The 22,773-nt window shown below is 41.8% G+C and overlaps 1 protein-coding gene across 3 annotated transcripts in view; it reads left to right on the top strand.

Annotated features, from left to right (window-relative positions):
* Zc3h12c (zinc finger CCCH-type containing 12C) overlaps positions 1 to 22,773 on the top strand; it is a 64,934-nt gene that overhangs the window by 586 nt on the left and 41,575 nt on the right. The window contains exon 1 of one of the 3 annotated variants that reach the window (XM_057767152.1): positions 3,244 to 3,562. The exons of 1 other annotated variant lie outside the window; for it this stretch is intronic. In XM_057767152.1, coding sequence (XP_057623135.1) covers positions 3,539 to 3,562 — 24 coding nt within the window. In that variant the 5' untranslated portion in view covers positions 3,244 to 3,538. Of the gene's footprint in view, positions 1 to 3,243; positions 3,563 to 3,952; positions 4,034 to 22,773 lie in introns of those variants that run through there. One more of the 3 variants, XM_057767150.1, reaches the window with a different exon arrangement.

Below are 22,773 nucleotides of genomic sequence, written 5' to 3'. Positions count from 1 at the left end.
CCGAGAACTAACACCTCGTGAAGGCTTACTATGGAGCAAGTAGGATTTGATCCCTGATCTCACCAAAATGACAAGTAGGTTCAGATTAAATGATGTCTCCTTCCAACATTCGAAATTCCTCTGAACCTGTGAAAACGGTTTTGTTTATTTCTCGCTCCTTACAAAGAAGAATAGCTTGGGGCAAAGAAGATGGTGTAAGTGGAAGTGCAGGAAGCCAACTTAACTCAGAGCCCTAGAAAGTTTATTTTTATTAGAAATTTTCTTTCAGTGCTGTTTTATAAAAATGAACCATCCTACCTGATTACTTTGTAATGGAAACCATCTTAAATTTTTGTATTTTTTTCTCCTATTAGCAGATAAATGCCTCTCCTACACTCTATTTTTAGATAACACTATGACAGTCATGCATGCAGAACCTGGTATTGTCTCCAGTGCACATGTAAGACTGGATGATTCTGAATTTTAGAAGCAGGTCCTTCCACCCTACCCCTTGCCTTTACTTCAGTTTCTGCACCACACTCAGTTGCCTGCTAGCTTCCCTTTCTCCACTCCGTCTCTGCACTGAGTGTGTACCCAGATTCCCACAAGGCCTTTATGTTAAGTCACACAGTAACATCTCTTTCTTTCCCTGCTCACCCTGCTGTTTGCATCATTAGTTCTGCCATATGAGCTTCAGATTTTGCTTCTCACTGCCTTCCAACCATCCCATCAATGCAACAGCCTTGTCTTCCTAAAATAAGACATTTTCCAGATGATCTTAAATCTGTCACAGATTCTCCACATGTCTGTAGGCTACCTGGAACCAAGCATCTGCCTGCATCTCTCTCCCATTTCCTCTCTTCCATCCCTCCTTTTTCCCTCTTTCTGTTCTGGCAAATCTCTGTGATGCTGCCCTGCCGCCCCCTCTGGCCTTTCCTTTGAATCTCTGTTCCCCAGACGTTCCTGGCTCTTCCTTAGTTCTGTCCTTGAATATTATCATTATCTCCATAACCCATCAGAATGCTATTGACCCAGCACAATCTGCTTCCGATTTCCCTTTTCAAAGCTCAGGGTTATTATCTTTGGGTGTTCTTATTCCCTCAGCTAGACAACAACGTGATTGAGGGCAGTTATTGTATCTTATTCTTAATTCTAGAGTCAAACTACCTTAAAGTGTAGTCCTTGCCCTCTTGGTTATCTAGTGACTGTAATCCTGGTCTGGGGTTTCTCATCAGCAAAAAAGGGAAATTATGGCAGGTAGCCCTCTCTGTGGAGTTTATGGGCATTATACAAGAAAACATATGCAAGCCGGGCAGTGGTGGCAAACACCTTTAACCCCAGCACTCCGGAGGCAGAGGCAAGTGGATCTCTGTGAGTTCGAGGCCAGCCTGGTCTATAAAAGCTAGTTCCAGGACAGGCACCAAAGCTACAGAGAAACTTTGTCTTGAAAAAACAAAACAAAACAAAAACAACAAAAAAAGAAAGAAAATATATGCAAAGACTAGTATTTAGAATTTCATAATCATCTAGTAAATACTAGCTTTAACAAATAATATTCACCTTATCTCAAAGTACTTAACAGAGTACCCAATCTTGGAACTTGGATGAGTCAATTGCAGGACACAGGGCAAGAGGCAGGGTGTGTGGGCAGGACACTGTAGAATGGAGAAATTTCCTGAGTCACTAAAGTCATCTCATAGTGGCTGGGACTTACTGTTTTCTGCCAGCCAAATTTCTAAGTCCCTGCCACCTCTTAGTCCTGCTCCAGAGATTTCTGTGGGTTTGGCCCAGTGTATAGGGGCTGCCTCCCCAGAGTATTCTAACTCTCCTGCCAAAAATCTGACCTGCTGCAGAGAACAGATTTCTAGTCTTCCCGGGGTCTCCAATGTGATACTAAAACTGTGGACCACCAACGCCAACTTCCTGCCTGCTGTTTTATTGTTAGGCCCCAAGACTGGTCCGCTGAAGGCGGAGAATGGGCTAAGACACCCTGCTCTCTTCTCTCTGGCTGAGAATACTCATGGGAATCCTGGGAAGGATGCTTTCAGCTGGGACCTCCTCAAAACTTAAAGATGCAATGGGGATAGGTGCCTGCTCAACGGAGCCACAAAGGCAGATTTCATTGATGTAAAAAGAAAAGAAACATTGAACTATGCAGTTCGAGCTGCGATAGACATCATGAATGCTAGAACATTGAGTAGACCGAAATCCAGGCTTAAATGATCTATGTCCTATTAAAAACAATTCAGAAAGGCAAGAAACAATTCTAATAAAAGTGAAAAGTGTAACCAAAGGCGCCATAGGCCAGTCCTGGGACAAACACGTGCTTTCTTCTAGTCAAGCTATATAAAATTTTAGAACTTGGACTGTCTAACAATAAACTGGATCATAATGCCTAGTTCGCCTGGCTGTAGTGGCAATTTCTTGATATAAGCAAACTACCGATGGTGGCAATAGCCCATTAGCGTTTTTCCCTCCTGCTCCAGAATTAGATGTATCCAACAGCTAGGGCGAGAAGTGAGACTCCTGAGAACATTTCCATAAGCAGATGAGTAAGATGGTGGGAGCATTTCCGAGAAGTTGACCTAGATTGTGCTAGGTGTTGTTCACTTCTCTGAAACAGGCATGCTCTGCGCTCAGAGCTATTCACACGTGTCCACCTCGGTGCACAGGGCTGCCTGCTCCCAGCCCAGAGATCTGAGCTTATCTTGGGTTTAACCTCAATTCCGAAGTGATTGCCATTTCCAGCAATGCCAGTTCCCTAGCTGAAGGAAGTCCTTCCCAAAGGGTGAAATCCCTACTGCTTCATTTGTTTAAATTCCCTTACTAGTTTTATTACGCAGGGTGTGGTGTTTTGTTTGTCGTCCAATCCGCCCCCCTTCGCCACCATTGCAGGGTATTAATAATAAGTCAACAAACGGGGACATGCCCTGAGAAAGCAACACGATTTCCTTGACTGCTCAGGACATGATCTGAGCTGGGGTAGACTAGAGATAAGGTGGCCAGTTCAAGAGGCACCGTCGAGGGCAAAACTGGGGAGTGGAGAGGAGGGGTCCGAGACCCCGGCGTTGGGCCCGGAGGGGAAAGAGCAGGAAGGGAGGAGGCTCTGGTAGAGCCCGACAGGTCCCAGCAGCTCCCCTCACCCCTCTCTCTCCACGCCTCCCGGGTTTCCCCCCTGGCTCCGGGTTTCCTGTTTCAGTTCTCGGCGTTCTCCAGCAGCAGGTGCTGGTTTGCCAAGCTCCGCTCCAGCAGCGGCGAAGGAAGGCGAGGGAGCGGAGGGGAGGAACGCGGCACGCGGCGGCTGCAGCGGCTCGGGGCGGGCGGGCGGGCGAGCGGGCGAGTGAGGAGCGCGGCGGCGGGCGGCGGAGCCCCGGGGCGCCTAAGAGCCGCGGCCCTGGCGTGCAGTCCGCCCAGCGGGCTGGCGGGCCGGCGGCATGGGGGAGCGTCCCGCTCGGCCCGAGCCCTAGCGGCGGCCGCGGCGGCCCGGCGCTGAGGCGAGAGGTGGCCGCCTGGAGGAGGGGGGGACCCGGGGCCGGCCCGGCTTCCAGAGCATGTCGTGATGGCTGCGGAGAAGACACTGCAGGTGGGTGGCGCGGCGGCCCGCGGGCTGGGAAGAGGGCGGGGGTGGCCGCGGTCGCCTTCCTCGCCGTCCCCGGGGCTCCGTGCTCCCGAGCCAGCCGGCGCGAGGAGGCCCGCGGGGCGGGGAGGCCGCGCCCGAGCGCGGAGCTCGGGATCTGCCGGGGCCGGGGCGGCCGCGCTCAGGGAACTCCAGGCCCAGGCGGCTCCGACCCCCGAGGTCGAGTGGCCCCGGCGCCCGGCGCTCGGGAACGCCGAGCGGGAAAGCCGAGCGCATCCAGCCCGCGGGCGGCGCCGGCCCCGCGGGGAATTCGAGCGAGGTGAGGCCGGGCCCGGCGGCCTAGAACGCCGGTCCGGTGGCTCCTGCCCGCCCCCCCGAGGGCCACGGCCAGCGAAGATGGAGGCGGGCCCGGGCGCCGCCGAGGGAAACGGACCCACCGCTGTGATCCTGCCGCTCGGACCCCCGCGCGCCAGTGGGGTGAGGCATCACCCGGCATCTCCGTCCAGCCCCCCGCCATTCGCTTTTCTTAGCCATCCTGCCACCCGTCCTCTGGCGGGTCTAGGGAAACCCATCACCCTTCGTCCCGGTCCCCACTCCTCAGCCTCCCGCCAGAAGCCCGCGTCCATTTCTGCTAGGCTCATACATAACTCCCCGAGACAAGGTGCTCCTTAACTTGGAGAAATGAATCCTGTTTTTCGTCCCTTAAACTGTTTCATCCTTTATTGTCCCTTAAAGTCCTTACAAACAGCGGTTGCTTCCCCTTACTGATTACTCTAACTGGGTTTCCTGCTGCTTTGGGTATCCGTTAACACTCGGGGGTTTGTGTTCTCAGTTTTGTGATAAAGAGATGAAACCGTAATCCACATTTAGGGAAAGTTCTCCTATTGGTTGCAGACTGTCTTGGAGTATCTCCAGCTCCATCAGGCGCTTATTGATTCAGATTTCTTTTTCTCATCTTTTTTTTTAAACCGCCTTAGAATAGATGAAGAGATAATTGGGCCTAAGCGTTGTATATTTAGAAATCTGAGAAAGTTGTACAGTTCTTCACTCATTTGCTTATTGAGATTTTCATTTTCTACTTCAAATATAAACACGAAACAGGGGACATGCCTCAAACGCTTTATCTTTTTTTTTTTTTTTTGACTTTCCAAGACCCATTAAAAAATTTTAGACCACAACTAGGAGCAAAGGACACATGCCTGTGATTCCAGCACTCATCTGAAGCAACAGGATCCTAAGTTCGAGGTTAGCCAGGGCTAGATAGGAGGATGTCTCAAACAAAATCATGGGTAGGTACAAGGGCATGACTTAATTTGTCTCTTACGTGTCTAATGAATTTGACTTACAGTTTCTTAATCTTGATATTCTCTGACCTTTGAATAGACAGCTTCACTAAAGATTTATAAAAACCAGTCTTAACGTTGGTCCACGTGCATCCTTCAGATATCTTTCTGGTCACATCTTGTCTTACTAAATCTTGTCATTCTAAATCTGTCTATTTGAAGGTACTGTAAAAAGACCAAAAGGGTCTTTTCTGTTCAATCTGAATCCATGATTTAAATGTTTGAATTTTGAATGTTTGAATGTCTTCCTTTAAAAGAATAACTTTTACTTTCAAAGTAAGTTGCAATTTTTCTATTATCTAACCATTAAGACCAGGATACACACCTTTAATCTCAGCATTTGGGAGGCAGAAACAGGCAGATCTCTTGAGTCCTAGCCCAGCGAGGGCTATAAAATATGCATCCTCATCCCCAAACAAGCAGCCAAACAAAACCAGAAAACATACACAAAATAAGTGAGCATTTTCTTTTCTTTTTGATATTTGGGGCTGAACTCTGAATGCTGGGTTTTCTACCACTGATTTGTATCCCGTAACCCAACTTGGATAAGAATCAAGAGATCAATATTGTTAACGTATATATAATAATGACAGCCTAATGAACTATTCAGTGTAATGGAAAATACTGAAGGATGGGAAATAGAAACTTGGAATGTTTATATGCTAAAGGGAGCTTTTATTAGTCACTTCCTTTTACCTTTTTTTTTTTCAGATGATCACAATAAAAATATCCTGTTTTATATTTTGGGGCTGCTTTGGAGATGTTTTGGTGGGTTAGAACTGCCAAATTGGACCCCAAGAGGTTAATAGAAAATGTTCCTTTAAAATTAGTCCAAACTGAATTACGTTGCTATCATTCTAGCAGAGTTCAGTGACCCTTGCATTAAATTACTGTGTATGTCTAAAAGTGTTGCTGTCAGTATCTGCTTGATGATTTGTTTTTTATCTAAATTTAGAAGAGTTTTTTTTCATTCTGACTTGAGATTTTCAAAGAACCAAGATGTTGAGGAAATTTTGCAAAAAAACTTTTTAAAATAATAAACTGTAAAATAATAAGCTGATCTTCCAGTTCTCGCTCGCTGGAAGTTGTTTCATTGTTGAATCTCTGACCTCTAGAGGATGCTTCCTAACAGAGCGCAATGCTCAGTGTGAGTCCCTGAGAACCAGGAGTGAAGATGCAGAAAATGCAGATTCTGCGTAAGGCCTCAAAATTAGGCTCAAGTAGCTAGTGCTGGGTGAGACGCACGTCCTAGAACTCTGGTAGTCATGTGACTGCTTATATTAGGAAGAAAAATAATGAATGAGTGGAGAATGAACATTTATCAAAGGAGGACGCCAGATTTAGCCTTCAACTAGTGAGAGCCTGGAATTTGACCTGCAATGTTCCAGTTACTCCAAAAACAAAAACAAAACAAAAAATACCACCTTACTGCCTTACTGCATTTTAAGTACTAATAAGCCTCATAGGCATGTAACATTCAACTGTAGTTAACAATGATAGAGTGAGGGTTTCTAACTTAGCCATGCAGCATCCTTGTTGTGGCAGTTTTAAAGTCTCTGTAACTTAGTATATTCATGCATATTATTGTGAAGTGGAACGATGCAATAGCATCATCCTTGGGAATTTTCTTTTAAAAAGGCAGAACACTTTCTCCTATACTTGGAGTTATATTATTTAAATAATTGAAAACCCCTTCAATTTCTATATTAATGACCACCAAGATTTACTTATTATATTAACAATGCTTCAAATATTTTCCTTCTCACGAGGTTATTTTATGTAATCATCCTCCTGCATTCAGACATTTGTGTTTTCGTAATATTTCAGTATCATAATGCTTTGAATAGTTCAGTAAAAGTGTGTTTTCAGTGTCTGTGGTTTGAGAATGTATTTCTAAATATAATGATCGAAAAGAATACGTTTTGTAAACCCACTATCAGAGTAAGAAGGCTGATTTCATTATGTTTTAATTAAAGAGTAACTTGAAAAATCTTTGACAGTTGGGCTGGTGAGATAGCTCAGCTGGTAGTCCTTGCTGCCAAACCTGATGCCTGAGTTTGATTCCTGGGACTTACAAGGTGGAAGGAGAGAACCAGCTCCTGCAGGTTGTCCTATGACCTCCCATGAACACTGTAGTGTGCACATACATGTAAATGGAGAACTAGAAATGTTAAGACTTTTGGTCCCAGTGACAGAAATTCACACTTTAAGTAGCTATGCAGATTGTGTTAGATGTGGGAAGTGTGAGGAATTAATTATTTTCGCTACATCAGTGATACTGTCTTCTCTTATTTGTTAGTAGCTGCTCCTTAGTGATAGTGCCCCTCACTTTCTCTCATTTGCAGATGATGTCATCTCTGCATTGTGAAACTAAATGATAGCAAGCTGACCTTAAACTAAAAAGTCAGTGTCAAAAGGCCTAGTGGGTGTGTCCAGCCTGCTACCTATATGAGACCCAGGATGGCTAAGAACGGAGTCCAACACAGCATTGTAGGACTTGCTTCGTGGGAGATTTTGTTTGTTTTGCATTATTTTTGGTAACTTCATTGTGTAGTTCTCAAGACCTGCAAATATGCTGTGTCAATGTGTCAGAAGTTTGGGCACATCGGGTAGAGGACGCTTGGATAGTATAGGTCAAGGAATAAAGGATTGTATTGTATGTTTGGCACAGGCAGATGAGGTCTCCGACATCAGCTCTGTCATTTGCTGACTCTCATCCTAAGTTAGAATCTTCATTTTATTTCTGTTCCTACCCACTAAGCATTGTCTACTTTGGAGCCTTGCTTTGACTGGTACAAAATAGTAAATGAGGGCAAGTAGGATGGCTCAGTGTGCAGAGGCGCTTGCTTCCTCCAAAACTGATGTCCTGAATCCAGAACCCACACAGTCGAGGGAGACAACCAACTTTCACAGGTTGGCCTCCAGCCTCCACAAGCATTTCATGGCATGTGTGTAGCCATCCAGCTTCCAAATCACAACGTAGAGACTTATTTTGAATTATGAAAGCTTGGCCAACACCTTAGGCTTGTTTCTAACTAGGTCTTATAACTTAAATTAACCTGTATCTTTTAATCTCTGTTCTTTTATGTGACTCGGTTACCTCGACTCTGCATTGCCCATGCTGCTTCCTCTGCATCTTCCTTCTTCCCAGCATCTTCTCTGTCTGGAAATCCTGCTTAGCTATTGGTCGTTCAGCTTTGTAGTAAACCAATTAGAGTGACATATCTTCACAGTGTACAAAAAGATTATTCCACAACACGTGCACTCTCTCTTCCCTCCCCCACCTCTGCCCCCCCCACACGCTCACTGTCTAAATAAATGTAATAAAAATTTTAAATGAATGAAAAGGTGTTAGGCAAGGCATTAAGTTAGTTAAAAAAATATTTAATAGCATCATTGGTTTGATTGGATAGGAGGCTTTTTTTTTATAATTTATTTTGCTTTTTACTTAATCCCTGGCTCTTCGTTGTATTGGGAGTAATTGAGTTGCCAGATGTAAAACTTCTATAAAATTAAGCTTCTATTGTTATAAATATGTAAGCTTATATTTTTGGGTGTTCAAAAGTCCTTTAACTCTATTACCCTGTCTTTTAGGATGAAGCTAAAATTAGTTTTTGCTCTTAGTCATCTGTACTCATTTCCTATTCAAAATTATGTGGGCTTAATTTTATCCTGTTCTGTAAGTTAGTCTGTTTCAGATCTGGGCTTTGACTTCATCATCTGTTTTCATTGTTTTATACACTTACATTCATACATTGAATGCTTTGCTCAGTAACTGAAGTCATCTCATTGTAACTTACCCCTTTTAAATTTGTGTCATATTCTGTGGCCTGAATTGATCTTAGAAATTATTTAATTTTAAGATGACCAGTACAACTATTAAAAAAACTTGAGACGTACAATAAATGGTCTACTTAGATGAAATATATTATTTCTGTCTTTGCTAAGACAAAAGAAGCACCTTGAGTAACACAAAGGCCATGAGTTTCAAGTCAGTTAAAGTTAGCTGTGCCGTGCATAGGGAAAATTGACTCAAATAAAGAGGAGTGTTTTCTAAACTCCATTTCATTTTTTTTCCTTTTACCACTTCAAACTATCTCTTAAGCTTAAGTTTTCAGTTTAATATTTTGGCATATTTTATCATACTTTTAAAACATAGAAAATGTGTAAAGTAATTATGTAAACCACCTGTAATTCTCACCTAGAGATAATTAAAATGTTAGTGTCCACGTTTTCATTTTAAAATTCTTTTAATAAGCATGAGTACATCCTTTTAAAAAATTTGGTTTTTGTTCTTCATAAGAATTTTCCCTGTCATTAAATATTCTCTTAAGACAGAGGTTCTCAAGCTATGGGGTCATGACCCATTTTTTTGGTAGAATGACCCTTTCATAGGGGTCACCTAAGACCTCAGAAAACATAGATATTTGTATTATGACTCATAACAGTAGCAAAATTACAGTTATAAAGAAGCAAGGAAAGTAATTTTCTGGTTGGGAGTCACAAGATAAGGAACTGTATTAAAGGGTCACAGTGTTAGGAAGGTTGAGAACCACTGGTGTAAGGGATTATTTTTACTGCCTGGATGACATTGAACATATTCAAATATTGCAGTTTGGTTGGGTTTTTGTTTATTTGTTTGTTGTTTTTTGGTTTTTTTTTTTTTTCTTTTTCAAGATAGGGTTTCTCTATAGCTTTTGGAGCCTTTCCTGGAACTAGCTCTTGTAGACCAGGCTAGCCTTGAACTCACAGAGAGCTGTCTGCCTCTGCCTTCCGAGTGCAGGGATTAAAGGCATGTGCCACCACCGCCTGGCTTTGCAGTTTGATTTTTAAAAAAGAATCAAGTAAGATCAGAAATGAAAAAAGAAACATTACAACTGATAACACACACATTTAAAAAATTACTGCAGCCTATTGTGAAAAACTGTATCCTACCAACTAGGAAAGCCTAAAAGAAATGGATACACGTTTGGACACAGAGGTTTTGACCAGTTTTCCCCCCATAATACACAATTGTGGTACGTACGTTTGTGCCCAAAGTGTGTTACATATGACTTCCTTTTTTCATTTTTGTTATTTTTAGTTGCGTATGTCTATGTGCGTGTATGCACACAGGTGTGCAAGTGTCTTCTGAGGCCCGAGGAGAACGTCACATGCCCTGGGGCTGGAGTGGAGGCAGTTGTGAGTCACCTGATGAGTGCTGGAGACTGAACTCAAGTCTCTTAACTGCTGAACCATCCTCTCCAGCCTGGATGTTAAAGCCATTTTCTGATACGTGAACACGACAGCTGACGTGTAAAGAGTTACACAAGTTAGTGCCCTGTTAGCGGTGATTGAATATCCGTTTCTACACACCCAACGATGTTTACGTACAGGGTCTTCACACAGCCTTGTGGATTTGATAGGCGTGAGCGAACATGGTGCTCATGAGCCTGTTTTACAGCCAGGAAGACCGAGTCTGAGCTCCCCTTGTGTTGCTGCCTTATACGTGTATAATACGGGAGAAGTTTCCTTTTCATTTCCCTGGTCAGTTTCCTGCCTGTCAAATGGCGACAGTGACAGTCACCGTGCTGTGACCATGTGCCATGACTGCTGGGAAGGACTGATGGTGTGCTCTGAAACACTGAAGCCTTAGCTGTCATTCTTTACTATGAACAGCTTCTCATTATACATAATATGGTAATGTGGCCAGCCTATCATTTGAAATGCTCCAACATGTAAAACTTTTGAGTGTTAACAAAATGCCCCACGTAAAAAAATGACATGCTATGAAAATGTATTCTATAAATAGCATGATTAGAATGGCATATGTATATGTTCAATCTGAAACAGCCTCTTACTGACCTTTTTACCTTTGTCGTCTCTTTAAAAGATAAAGTTAGAAGGTAAAGTGAGATGCTCAGCTACCTGCTCTACAAATACTGGTTCCTTACAAATGTACTCACTTTTACCAAATCATTGCTTCCCCCATGGCCTTTAGGCATTGTTTACCAAACTCCAGTGGGTTAAAAACTTCTGAGAGTGCAGTTAGCAAACCCTAACCCTATATTCGTCAATGAATGCCCTTTAATTTTTTACATAATGGGTTCAAATTTCTTCCACAAGAGACTGAGATAAGCTGCTTCTGCCCCTGCCACACACACACTAATGCAGAGAAAGGGGGTTGAGAGAACCAGGGAGGTTCAGAGGCCAGGAGAAGACAAAGATGTGGTTTAATAAGCTGTCCTTATTACTCTCTTGTGTCTCAAGAAGCCGTCACACTTAAATGCCTAATTCTTTTAATCGTGCAAGTATCTTAACACTCACTGATCTTTGAAAAATTTGATTTTTAGTAGAAAAGATGGTGCAGGCGTAAGGAAGGTGGCTGTGGGCTGGCAGATGGCAGCGTTAAGCCTCATGTATCCGAAGTGCTGAAAGGTTAGAGAAGGGGCAGGAAAGGAGACAGCAAGCACCACACAGCAGTTCCCCGCTCTCCTAAAGATGGGCTCCCTGTCTCATTCTTCACTCCCAGTTGGTCCTGCCCATTGCATCTTGCAGAACTTTGAAAGGACTGCAGAGCTGATGGTGGAAGACTGGTGTTAGCAAGGAGTTACAGCGGAGCCATTGGTTTCCTGACACACGCTGCTGTTCCTCTTTCCCAGTCCTTGTTCATTTAGTTCCATGCATGCATGATCCATTCATACACAGGTGCATGCACTCACCTTTATTTCTGAAAGCCACCTCCTTATCCCTTCCTACCATCCCCTCAAAAAAATGTTTATGTAGTTCAATCCTTTCATACCAAACATGTCATCTCTTCTGTAGTATGCACATTTATTTACTTTTTCCTATGCAAGGAATCAAATCTAGGGCTTTATGCATGCTAGGCAAGCACTCTACCATTGAACTGTTCTTAGCATATGTTCCATTGATTGCCCAAAAGGTCACTGTGAGCATGTGTGTATACACACTCACAGAGAGGGAGAGAGAAAGAATTAAAAACAAAAAAAAACCTTTAAAGAGTTGCAGCAGCTGTACTCATCTTTGTAACCTGTCTGAATCACTTAGCATATCTCTTATGACAAACATGCAAATAGGTAAACTGATGAATTTATTGGATGCTAACTTAATCTCCCATTTGCTTTGAATTTCTAATTGTGGCCCATGTTATTTTCTTCCTTTTCATCAAAGTATTACTTTAAAACTATATTACTTGAACAGACTTGCAATAAAATTGAGTCAACTAGCCAGCATGTATCATTTATATGTTCTGAATTTCAGCTAAATGACTATTAATAAAATAAACTAGTCATGGTTGGATTTTTTGCAAATCAAATGATTCTTTAGGGATAGTTTTGAATATGTGATTTTATTCAGTAGTAGTATCTGAGGGAATTATTATGGCTTTACTCTTCAATAGTTAATTCGTAGGCCCATAAAGAAAGCTAACTGAAAAATATGACAAATAGCAATTTATTGCTTTAGGAACTTCTGTGGTTAGAAATAACACGGTTGCCAGGCGGTGGTGGTGCACACCTTTAATCCCAGCACTCGGGAGGCAGAGGCAGGCAGATCTCTGTGAGTTTGAGGCTAGGGCTGTTACACATAGGAACCCTGTCTTGAAAAAACAAACAAACAACAAAAAAACACCACCAACAAAAAAGAAATGACAAAGTTAATGAGATGACCTCATGAATAGGTAGGAGGGTTGGCTGCTCTTAGTCTACAACCATGTACTTTAAAGAAAAATTTTAGTATCTACCATCTGTATCATTAAACTGAAACAAACAACGGTGTTTTGTTTCCCTAGAAAAACACCAGTTTCCTTTTTTTTTTTTTTTTTTTGGTTTTTCGAGACAGGGTTTCTCTGTGGCTTTGGAGCCTGTCCTGGAACTAGCTCTATAGACCAAGCTGGTCTCGAACTCACAGAGATCCGCCTGCCTCTGCCTCCCGAGTGCTGGGATTAAAGGCGTGTGCCACCATCGCCCGGCTCCAATTTCCTTTTATACGCTTGTAATACATTGTCTTGTAGTTGTAATTTCATTTCTTCTTTCTATCCTTCTTTCCCTTTCACCTCTCAGATAGACAGAATCTCACATGGACTTTGGCCTGGAATTCACTATGTAGATCAGGCTGGCTACAAATTCATAGCAGTCCACCTGTGTCTGCCACCCTAGTGCTGGGATTAAAGGCTTGTGCCACCACACCTGGCCCATTTACTATTTTTCCCCGTATTTCTGTCCACCAGTAAATCAATATATTTCTTCTAAATTACTGGTTACCGACAATTTTTATACTTTTTTTCACCAGGTACTAACATTTTCTAATTAACCTGACCAGTTTTTTCTTGGTGTTTCTTACAAAACAGCACACTGTATCTTTGGCTTTTCTGAACTAAATGTTCTATCTTTTCCCCTGAACAGCATCACTCTATTTTGTTTGTAAGTTCATGTGGTGTGAGATTGTGAAAAGGGAATATAATCGGGCAGTTAACTCTGAGGCATTTGATTCTGTAGTGAGATGCGATAATAGGCTTTTCCCGAATGATATTCTTTCTTCTTAATTAATTAGTAAGGAGAGGACTTTAGAACTATTTTCATCTGAATTTAAGTATTTAGTGTAAACTATTTGATTTCTTGGCTCTTTAAACAAGTGGCGAGTGAAACCCAATGAGAACCTTTGCTTGCATGCTATTTTTTATTCTATAAAGAGAACCATTGCAATGATTTCACGAGAATATAAATACTATAAATCAAGCTTTCTACTTTTTGTACTATAGTTTCACTTACAAACATTCTAAGTATATGCTTCTGTTTTTACTGTGTAGCGGACACTGTTACAAGTTATTCTCTGTGTCAGGCCACTGGTCCTTGCAGCAACCGTTTCCTAGCAGTCACACTGAAGAGCTGAGAGGCGACGAGTAAGTAAGTTCCTTACATACAAGGCTAGTTCGGGACAGAGCATTGGTATGATACCGTTTCTTACATCTATAAATTGGTAACTTACAGTTTATTCTCGCCTTGTTCATCCTCTTCTCATTAGAGTCCATGCTGCAGTTAACTGCATCCTAGAGTTTATAGGAAGCATTCAGAGACAAACTTCAGAATACCAGTGAATCATCTTTAGAAATAGAGGCATCTAAATAGGAACAAGTGGTTCCGCTCATTTTTATGGCATTGGCCATTGAGAAATACTGTTGAGTGCAATAACTGTATCTCTTTTAAGTCAGCAAACACTGGAGCCTATGTGTAGCAAATGAATAAGTTACAGAAAATGACAAGTCCTCCCCTCGTGTTTATATTAGACAGCGTAGTAACATATTCATATTAATGAGTTAAATAAAAACGTATGCCATCATATTTGGTGTTGAAGCAGAAGCCACTGTGTAGTCTAGGGTACTGGAACTTGTGACCCTCTTACCTCCGACTACAGTATGTGATCTGCTTAATAGATCATTTTAATGCAACCAGCTTTCCTTGTATTCTCTTAAACCTTTGGTAACTGATTTTTGCAAGGCTATACATAGTATGGTGTGCATGTGATATGAAAAGATAGCTAATACTTACTGACTGGCTATTATGCATCTAACACTATTATAAGGGTTTGATCATTAATTCCCAAAATAACCATATTGTATGCCTTTATTTTCCACAACTAGGATATCTAGGCATGAAGAAATTAATTTGCCTAATACCTTAGGTAGATAAGTAGGTAAACAAACACACATGTTTTCTCTGAGTGAGTTATTAGTAAATATAATCTTCCACCAAATGTGTGCATATATGTAATCTTATCTTTATATCATATGTAGCATTTAAAAAGCCCAGCCATTCATACTATAGGGTATCAGGGTATGCACATGCATGCACACACATAGTTCTCTAATATTACAGTACAGCTAGTTAAAAGTTATGGTGCAGGTAGGAAAGTTGGTTGGGAAGAGGCACTCTGATTCTATATGTCTGTAACACTCCAGGGTCACGGGGAAACACTAAAGAACAAGTTGAGTTATAGCTCACTGAAGTTTTATGTCTGACAAGCATTTTCTAAGGCGCCAGCAACAGCTAGTCAGAAAATAGAAGAGAAAGAAAGTCTGTATTTACATTGGGAAAAACAAAACAACAGAGTATTTTAAGCAAGTTTTTTTTGTTTGTTTGTTTGGTTGGTTTTGTTTTGTTTTTTAAGACAGAGTTTCTCTGTGTAATAGTCCTGGCTGTCCTGGAACTCACAGAGATCCACCTGCCTCTGCCTACCGAGTGCTGGGATTAAAGGTGTGTGCCACCTCCGCCCAGAGGAAATTTTTTTTTTTTTTGGTTAAGCTAAGTTTCTTAAGAAATATATGACTCCATAAAGAACTTTGTTGAAAATTAAAGGAAACTTCAGTGGGCTCAGTGGGGCTCATCACAGAAATGCTGCTGCAGCAGGGTCCCCAGCAAGTTCTCAACAGCTTCACAACTACCACAAAGGTGGAAGCATGAACATACTATGTGGTCAGAACTTGAAGTTGAAAACGAGAGAGAGAGAGCACTGAAGGATCCGTCCGCAGAGCGGACCTGGTCTGTCGTAACCAACAGGTTTTCACTTATGGGCCAGGTAAGAAGTAGAAAAAGACCAGTGGAACATGGCAGAAAGAAATAGGTTCAGGTTATAAGGTATGTAACTAGCCTAGCACCTAGCTATCAAAAACATCTTATAGTTTCCCTTCTCAGAATAAAGGACAAATTCTGTTTGTGACCTACAACCTGGGGGGACCCACGGCCTTTATGAGCATGTTAAAATGTGGACTGCCTAAATCAGAATCTTCAAGATCCTTATTTGATGCAAATTCAGTGTCAAGTTTTGAGAAACACTCTGGTTTCCTCGCCTTAGGTCCAGTTCCTTGTCACCTCCCCTGCCCCTCCATAGACACTGTGCTGTAAGAGAAGGGGATGTGTGGTATCCTTCATACAAGACACTGAAGACACCCTCGCTTTAGAAGAAAGCTGCTATTAAAAATTATAGAGTGAGAGGAATTTCCAAAAGGAGAGAAATTACACTGGACTCTTGTGATTCGTGTAGCTCTGTTATATGAAGTTCCCACAAATAATTACCTAGAGAATACCGAACCATTTCCCCCCGCAGGAAATACAGTCTCCCGTTGTCTGGTAAAGATACTTCCTAAGACCCTGGAGGAAGCCTGACATTTCAGATAGTGCTGAGTGCTATAGACAGAATCAATGGTGGACCCTCCTCTAATTTTAAAATAGTTATGATTACTCTTTGTAGCCTGCCTATTCCACTAAGCAGCTTTAATTAGTTTGCCATGTGGAGTTAATTAACACAAAAGAATAACAGACATTCTTGTAGCTTTTAAAAGACCTCCTGCTAGACTTTTGTAGCAGGTCAGTTGCACTCCAGGAAAAAGGCAGAGGCTGAAGTTTTACCCCTGTGGGGGCTGCTTACCCTGAATCCAGAGAAGTATGCAGCACTGGGAGTCTTGGGCTTTCTTGAGGACTAGCAGCACCTGAAATCCTACTTTGGCATGCTCACTCTGTCACGTGGAAATAAAATCTTAATGGTAACATTTTTGTATTCGAATTGGCAAGGGCCTATTTTTTATGATTGCGTTTTTACTGAAGGATCTTCAGGTGTCAGCACAGTGCTTGTGCTAAAACATTTGTACACAGGAGTAACTGAAGAAAAAGTAATTTTGCTCTCAAGAAGCACATCTGGTCATAAATAAGTGAAGTATGGACTACTAGAAGTTCAAAGGAGCTGGGAACCACTAAGCGTTAGTCTAAGAAGAGCTTATGGAAGAGTGAGCCTTAATGACAGGTGATCAGGGTGAGTAAAGAGAACCCTCCAGGCAGATGTTTTAACATCTGTACCTTTGCTTTTGCTGTCTCTTTCCCTATATGTTAAATGAGAAATAAGATAGAGCCAGAGGAGACCCAAATGTAGAGTCTTGAAAACAAAAACAATCAACTAACGCTTAGTATAGTATATGTATATGAATTTAATCTTTACCCAGAGGAAAAACAGACTTTTTTTTTTTTTTGGTTTTTCGAGACAGGGTTTCTCTGTGGATTTGGAGCCTGTCCTGGAACTAGCTCTTGTAGACCAGGCTGGTCTCGAACTCACAGAGATCCGCCTGCCTCTGCCTCCCAAGTGCTGGGATTAAAGGCGTGCGCCACCACCGCCCGGCCAAAAACAGACTTTTAAAGAAAGATAAATTTAAAAAGCTTACAGGCTTATGCTGACTAGTGCTATGTCAACTTGATACAGGCTAGTCATCTGAGAGATGGGAACCTCACTTGCGAAAATGTCTCCCTAAAATCAGGCTTCAGGCAAGTTCTTAGAGCAGTTTCTTAATTAGTGGTTGATGTGGGAGGACCCAGCCCACTCTGAGTGGGGTCATCCCTGGGCTGGTGGTCCCGGGGTTCTATAAGAAAACAGGATGAGCAAGTCAAAAAGCAAGTCAGTAAACAGCACCCCTCCATGGTTGCTGCATTAGCTCCTGCCTCCAGGTTCCTGCCCTGTTTGAGTTCCTGTCCTGACTTCCTTTGATAATGAACAGTGATGTGGAAACCAAATAAACCCCTTCCTCCCCAAGTTGTCTTGGTTATGGTATTTCATCACAATAGTAACCCTAAGGCAAGGATCAAAGAAAGAACTCAACATGTAAGCCTCTTGGAAGACCAAAGAGGAGGACAGAACTCAGGGTTTGACTTGTTAGGTTTCTTCTGGGCTAGCTATTCAAATTCCTGAGACAGTCTTAGGAGTGCAGTTTTGGGTCAAGAGCACACCCTCTCACCCAGTTAGTGTAGCCAGAGGTGTATCCGGCTGTGATTAGCAGTTCCCTCAGAACTATGTGTAGTAGGCCAAGAGTACATCTGATGAGGTGATAACAAAAGCAGAGGAAAGAAAATGGTCAGTAATAACATTAAATAAAAATAACCTCCATTTCAGGCTAGTTTTATGTCTATAAAATAAAAAATGCACATGTAACAGATGTGCAGCCTTGCTTTCACATCTCACCTGGCTAGAGAACTCCACTGCTGCAGCAGTGCATCTGAGACACTATGCCCCTTCTGTCCATTTTTCAACGGCTTCCGTCACTTATGAATTCCTGGTTATTTTTCTCTTCTTAACATTGTCCTCCGTGTGGACATGAATACCCTCCAGGTGGGCAAAGCATGCTCTCCCCTAGGTTTAGAATACTTAGGTCTTAACCCCTAGGTGTCTTCCTGACAAAGTCATTCTTGATATGAATTGAGAAAGATGTTTTTGTTATTAATACAGCACTGGTTATTTTATGATAGTAGAGGAAGATGTATCAGTGATAATTTTAACTTCCCTATTCGCCAACAGTGTTTAACTTAGCAATGAGAAATGCCAACTCTCACTGAAGAAAGTGGGGACAGAGGAGACGTTTGGAATTTGAAATCCGCACTGTTTGCCAGCAAGGCTGTTTCCATTGGGTTTTGTTTCCATCTGCATTATAATGTATCAGTCTACTTCTTGTTGTTTTCTTACTTTGCTACTAGACATGAGGTGTTTGTAGGTCAAGTTGGCCTCCAGTTTGGCATTCTCCCACCTCCACCTCCTGAGTGCTGAGACTATGGACAGGTGCCACTACATTTGACCTCTTAGTATATTGCTAGTTAGCCAAGATGAATATTTTTCTCAGATTATGAACTTTTTAAAATACAAAGTCATTTATATTAGATGATTTACCTTAGTAGAAGATATACTAATTACAATACCACTTGGCCAATCACTTAGACTAAGAAAATGTATTTTTTTTTAAGAATGTCCTAGAATCAGCATATAAAAATGATATTTATCAGCTCTTGGAACAGCTGATCCTGTGACTTTAACTGATACCATGCAGATCTACAGTAATTTGTTTTTAGTTCATATAGTCAGTATTGTCAGTGTTGTGGGCCAACATTTCAGATTAACACTCAGAAAAACAGTTCACTGTGTGGAAGATTGATTCCTTCCTAATAGAAAGACTCATCAGATATGGTTGAGTTCAAGTTCACCTGTTCCTTCTCCTTACACTGTCTGATTAGTTCATTTTTTAAAACCTTAAGAAATAATAACAAATTTTGGCAAAAAATTTTATCTCAAAACTTTAGGGGCTCTGTTGGGGAATTTTTATATAAGAATCTTCCATGATACTGCTGTTGTGCTGTTGCCCTTGTTTTAAAGAAAATAGTAACATCTAAGAGAAAAGTAACAGAAAATCAATTTGAAGCTGGGGCAGTGGTGGCGCACTCCTTCCATCCCAGCACTCAGGAGGCAGAGGCAGGAGAATCTCTGAGTTTGAGGCCAACCTGGTCTACAAAGTGAGTTCCAGGACAGGCTCCAAAGCTGCACAGAATAGCTGTCTCAAAACAGACAAACAAAAAACAAAAGAAAAAAGAAAGTCCACTGAGTCACCTCTGGCCAAACAGCCTCCCAGCACGTCCTTTCCCTGTCAGGCCTTGGAACAGGTACAGGCTGAGTTTCAAATGTTAGGTCAGCTTCCTTTTCGTTGACAGGTTGTAGGGAACACCAAGAACTGTCGTAGCTCCTTTTTCTTTTGTTGTTTTGTTTTAGTTCTGCCATATACGTGTAGTCGTGCTTTGCAGTGACCCAAACAGCTCCTGAGGTACAGCTGTTTGTATTTGTCTGCAGTGGGAAGGAGAGTAGGCTGGCCTTTGTGACATGTGACTAAAAATACCAGACTGGGCTCTTTTCACCTACAGATGTTTTAATGTGCTTAACACTATCCAATACTAGCAAGGGAGAGGGTCTAAATATCACAGCAGGATCTGATTAGCTTTTTCAGATCACTGCCTTTATTTGCTGTTTGTGAAAAAGCTTAGTCCAGTGCTGTAGTTGAGGCTTCCTGCTGCGCCCAGGGGTAGTTTTCTTCTTTGTGAAGCCTGCTCCTCCAGCATCAGTTTGAAGGCTATAAAGTATCCTGTGTGGTTGCACGGGAGAAAAGGAAGGGGAAAAAGACTGTCTGTCCATTCGTACTAGGTAGTTTTCTTTCACAACAAAAGAAGAGGGCCTTAATATAAATACTTAAGTACTGCTCTCACCGTGTCCTCTAGTCGGTGCTTTGCAGATGAGGTATTTTTGGTTATAGCTGTAATTACTTTGCATGGATTTATGCTGTGCTCATCATTTTTATCTGACTTAGGCCTTATTGCTTTCAGAGTTGATACCTTTTTGACCTTTTAAAAAGAGCTCTGGAAATGGAGGGAGGCAGAGGTAAATTCTAATTCTCCTCACTTCTGTGATACTTATATGCTTACCCCAAGGTGGGGCTTCGCATTCTGTGTACTTGCATAGTAATTTACGATGAGCTGTGATGATAGGTACTTGTCTGGATTTCCAGTGCGCTAATGAATTAGATCACAGGTTTAGCTGCGTCTGCTCTAGCACTACAGTGCTTGGCCAAATAATAGTTCTCATTCCAGAAATCAACACGACATCGAGAATCTAGCAGTTATGTTTAGTTCAAAATGCTGTCACGGGCTGACGAGATGGCCTAGTGGTGAAGGAGCTTGCCAAGCCTGACACCTGGAGTCTGACACTGGGACCTGCACGTGAGAGGAGGGAACCCAGTTGAGGAAGTTCGCTCATCTCCACACTCACACACACACTCACACACACACACACACACAACTTTTCTAACATTTGAAACAACAGACTTCAGTAAAATACTAAGTTCTAGTGAGGGCAAACATCCACAGACACGCTGCCTTACAATGTCTTTGTGTTTTCTTTCTGGAAACAGATTTCAGGTTTTAGGGAGCAGGGGGAGTGTTTTTAAGTGTATGAAATAGATCTTTCTCTCATTTTGTAAATAGAGAAAAATATGATTTCTGTTGGAGTGAACTCAAAAAGGACGGGGCAGAAGTCCCGAGATGGAACTTTCTTTCCCTGGGTTTTTACAAATGGTCCCACTATGGACAACTGCTGTTCAAGAAAACAACTCTGTGAAAAGGGAAGTTGTCGTACATTGAGAACTTCAGTTTATATCTTTTGAGTTCAAGATTATAGGTTTTGTTTTTTTTAAGTCTGAGCTTTGCATAAGTCAGCAGTTCTTGGCCTATACTCAAATTTTATTTGCATTTCAGTGACAAGGGTGTGTTTGTGTGACTGCATGGGCACACATCCTTGTAGCAGTCTGCATCACATAAGGAAGTAACTGTAGGTTCTTCTCAGTAAAGAAACACCATAAAGCCTTATGGTGTTAACGTTTGGATTAAACGTTTTCATAATCTTAGCTCACTAAAGATTTAGCCTGTGCAGCACTCAGAAGCGAGTAGTTCATAGGATTATAAACACTGTCATGTGGAACGTAGAAGTCAATTAAGGGCACTTATTTAGTGTACTTTAGATGTCCTTCAAAATTACCCCAGTATTTCATTTTAGTGCTAACATATTCTGAACTTAAATTTGAGTATTACAACTTTCAAATTTTATGAAATACATTTTAGCAAGTATGTTATGGAAGGCCTTGCTTTTGTTTAATTAGATGACTAACCAGTATCTATTATAAGAGATCTTCCATTGTTATTTGATGTAGCTCATCTGGGCTGGCCTGATGTTTTAAGTTAGTTACTTTTGTTTAAATGTATGCTTTATAGGACCTGTTTTCACAAACTGAGACTAACTAGTATTTTCTTTTACTGCATTTAGAGAAGTTACTTTTTAAAATTAATCCTATTTATAAACGCATAATCCTTTAATTTTGCAGTTTTCACCAAGTCTCTTTAAGTTTTATTATCTTGTAACACATTAATAAATATTTTGTTGTTGTTATTGTTTTGCTTTTTCAAGACAGGTTTCTCTGTGTAGCTCTGATTGCCCTGGAATTTACTCTGTAGACCAGGCTGGCCTCGAACTCAGAGATCTACCTGCCTCTGCCTCCCGAGTGCTGGGATTAAAGGTGTACGCTATCACCTCCTTTAAAGTAGATTTTCCACTATTGCCAGAGAAATAGATTAACCTTCTGGCTCATTTCACCAGTAACATTTATTAACGGAGACTGCTGCAATAGATAATTACTGCTTTGGTGCACCTCATTTTCTTCATCTCTCAGAGAAAAATGAAGCACTAATAGACTAGCATATAGCCTCAACTTTTTGGAAACATGCAACTTTTACTGCGTTAAAATATAATTGGTTTCTTTGTCTTCGTGCATTAAAAACAAGGAGGAAAGGCTGGCCTGCCTGAGCCAGGTGTTTGTTGTTGGCAGCCTGCTCCCTAATGACTGCTCTCAGAGCAGCTGCCTACTAGGCGGCTTTGTGTGGCCTATTGTTGCTGCACGCCCCTCGTTAATACACATGCTGCCCGGGGCAGACCCAAGAATGACATCAGCTTGCTTATCTTAGAAACCTACGAACCTGACGCAGGGTGCTGAGGTTGTCTTGCATCTGCCTGACCGACTAATTGTGAGCTCTCTGGCCTGTGATTGGCTGTAGTTCCACTCGGTAATAGGTTAAGCAAAGACATTGCCGTTCCATCTGTTCAACCATTCATTGTTCTTCTTGCCTGCCTGGAAGTCTGCAGCTAAAATTGTGTCGTTACTGCTGAAGCTGCCACAGAAACCAATGTCTTTGTACTGTCCTGCTAATGTAAGTATCTCTGCTACTTACTGCTTTTGGGAAGTTAAACTTTGCTGTAACGGCTATCATTTCATTTCTGTGAAGGATAGGTAGCACCACAAAAGAAAACATGCAAATGTGTTAGTGTCAGTACACCAGAGAATGTGGTTCTTTCTGTAAAAATATATCTGTGAAGCTGAGTTTTATATATTTATTTATGTTTGGAGATTTTACAAACGATTACTTGTAGCTTCATGAATGCTTTCAAGCCATGGGTGTTATACACACTCATTTGAAACTTCAG

Source organism: Chionomys nivalis, chromosome 4 (genome assembly GCF_950005125.1).
Source record: "Chionomys nivalis chromosome 4, mChiNiv1.1, whole genome shotgun sequence".
NCBI classification, from domain to species: Eukaryota; Metazoa; Chordata; class Mammalia; order Rodentia; family Cricetidae; genus Chionomys; species Chionomys nivalis.
This window is presented reverse-complemented; position numbering and strand designations above follow the sequence as displayed.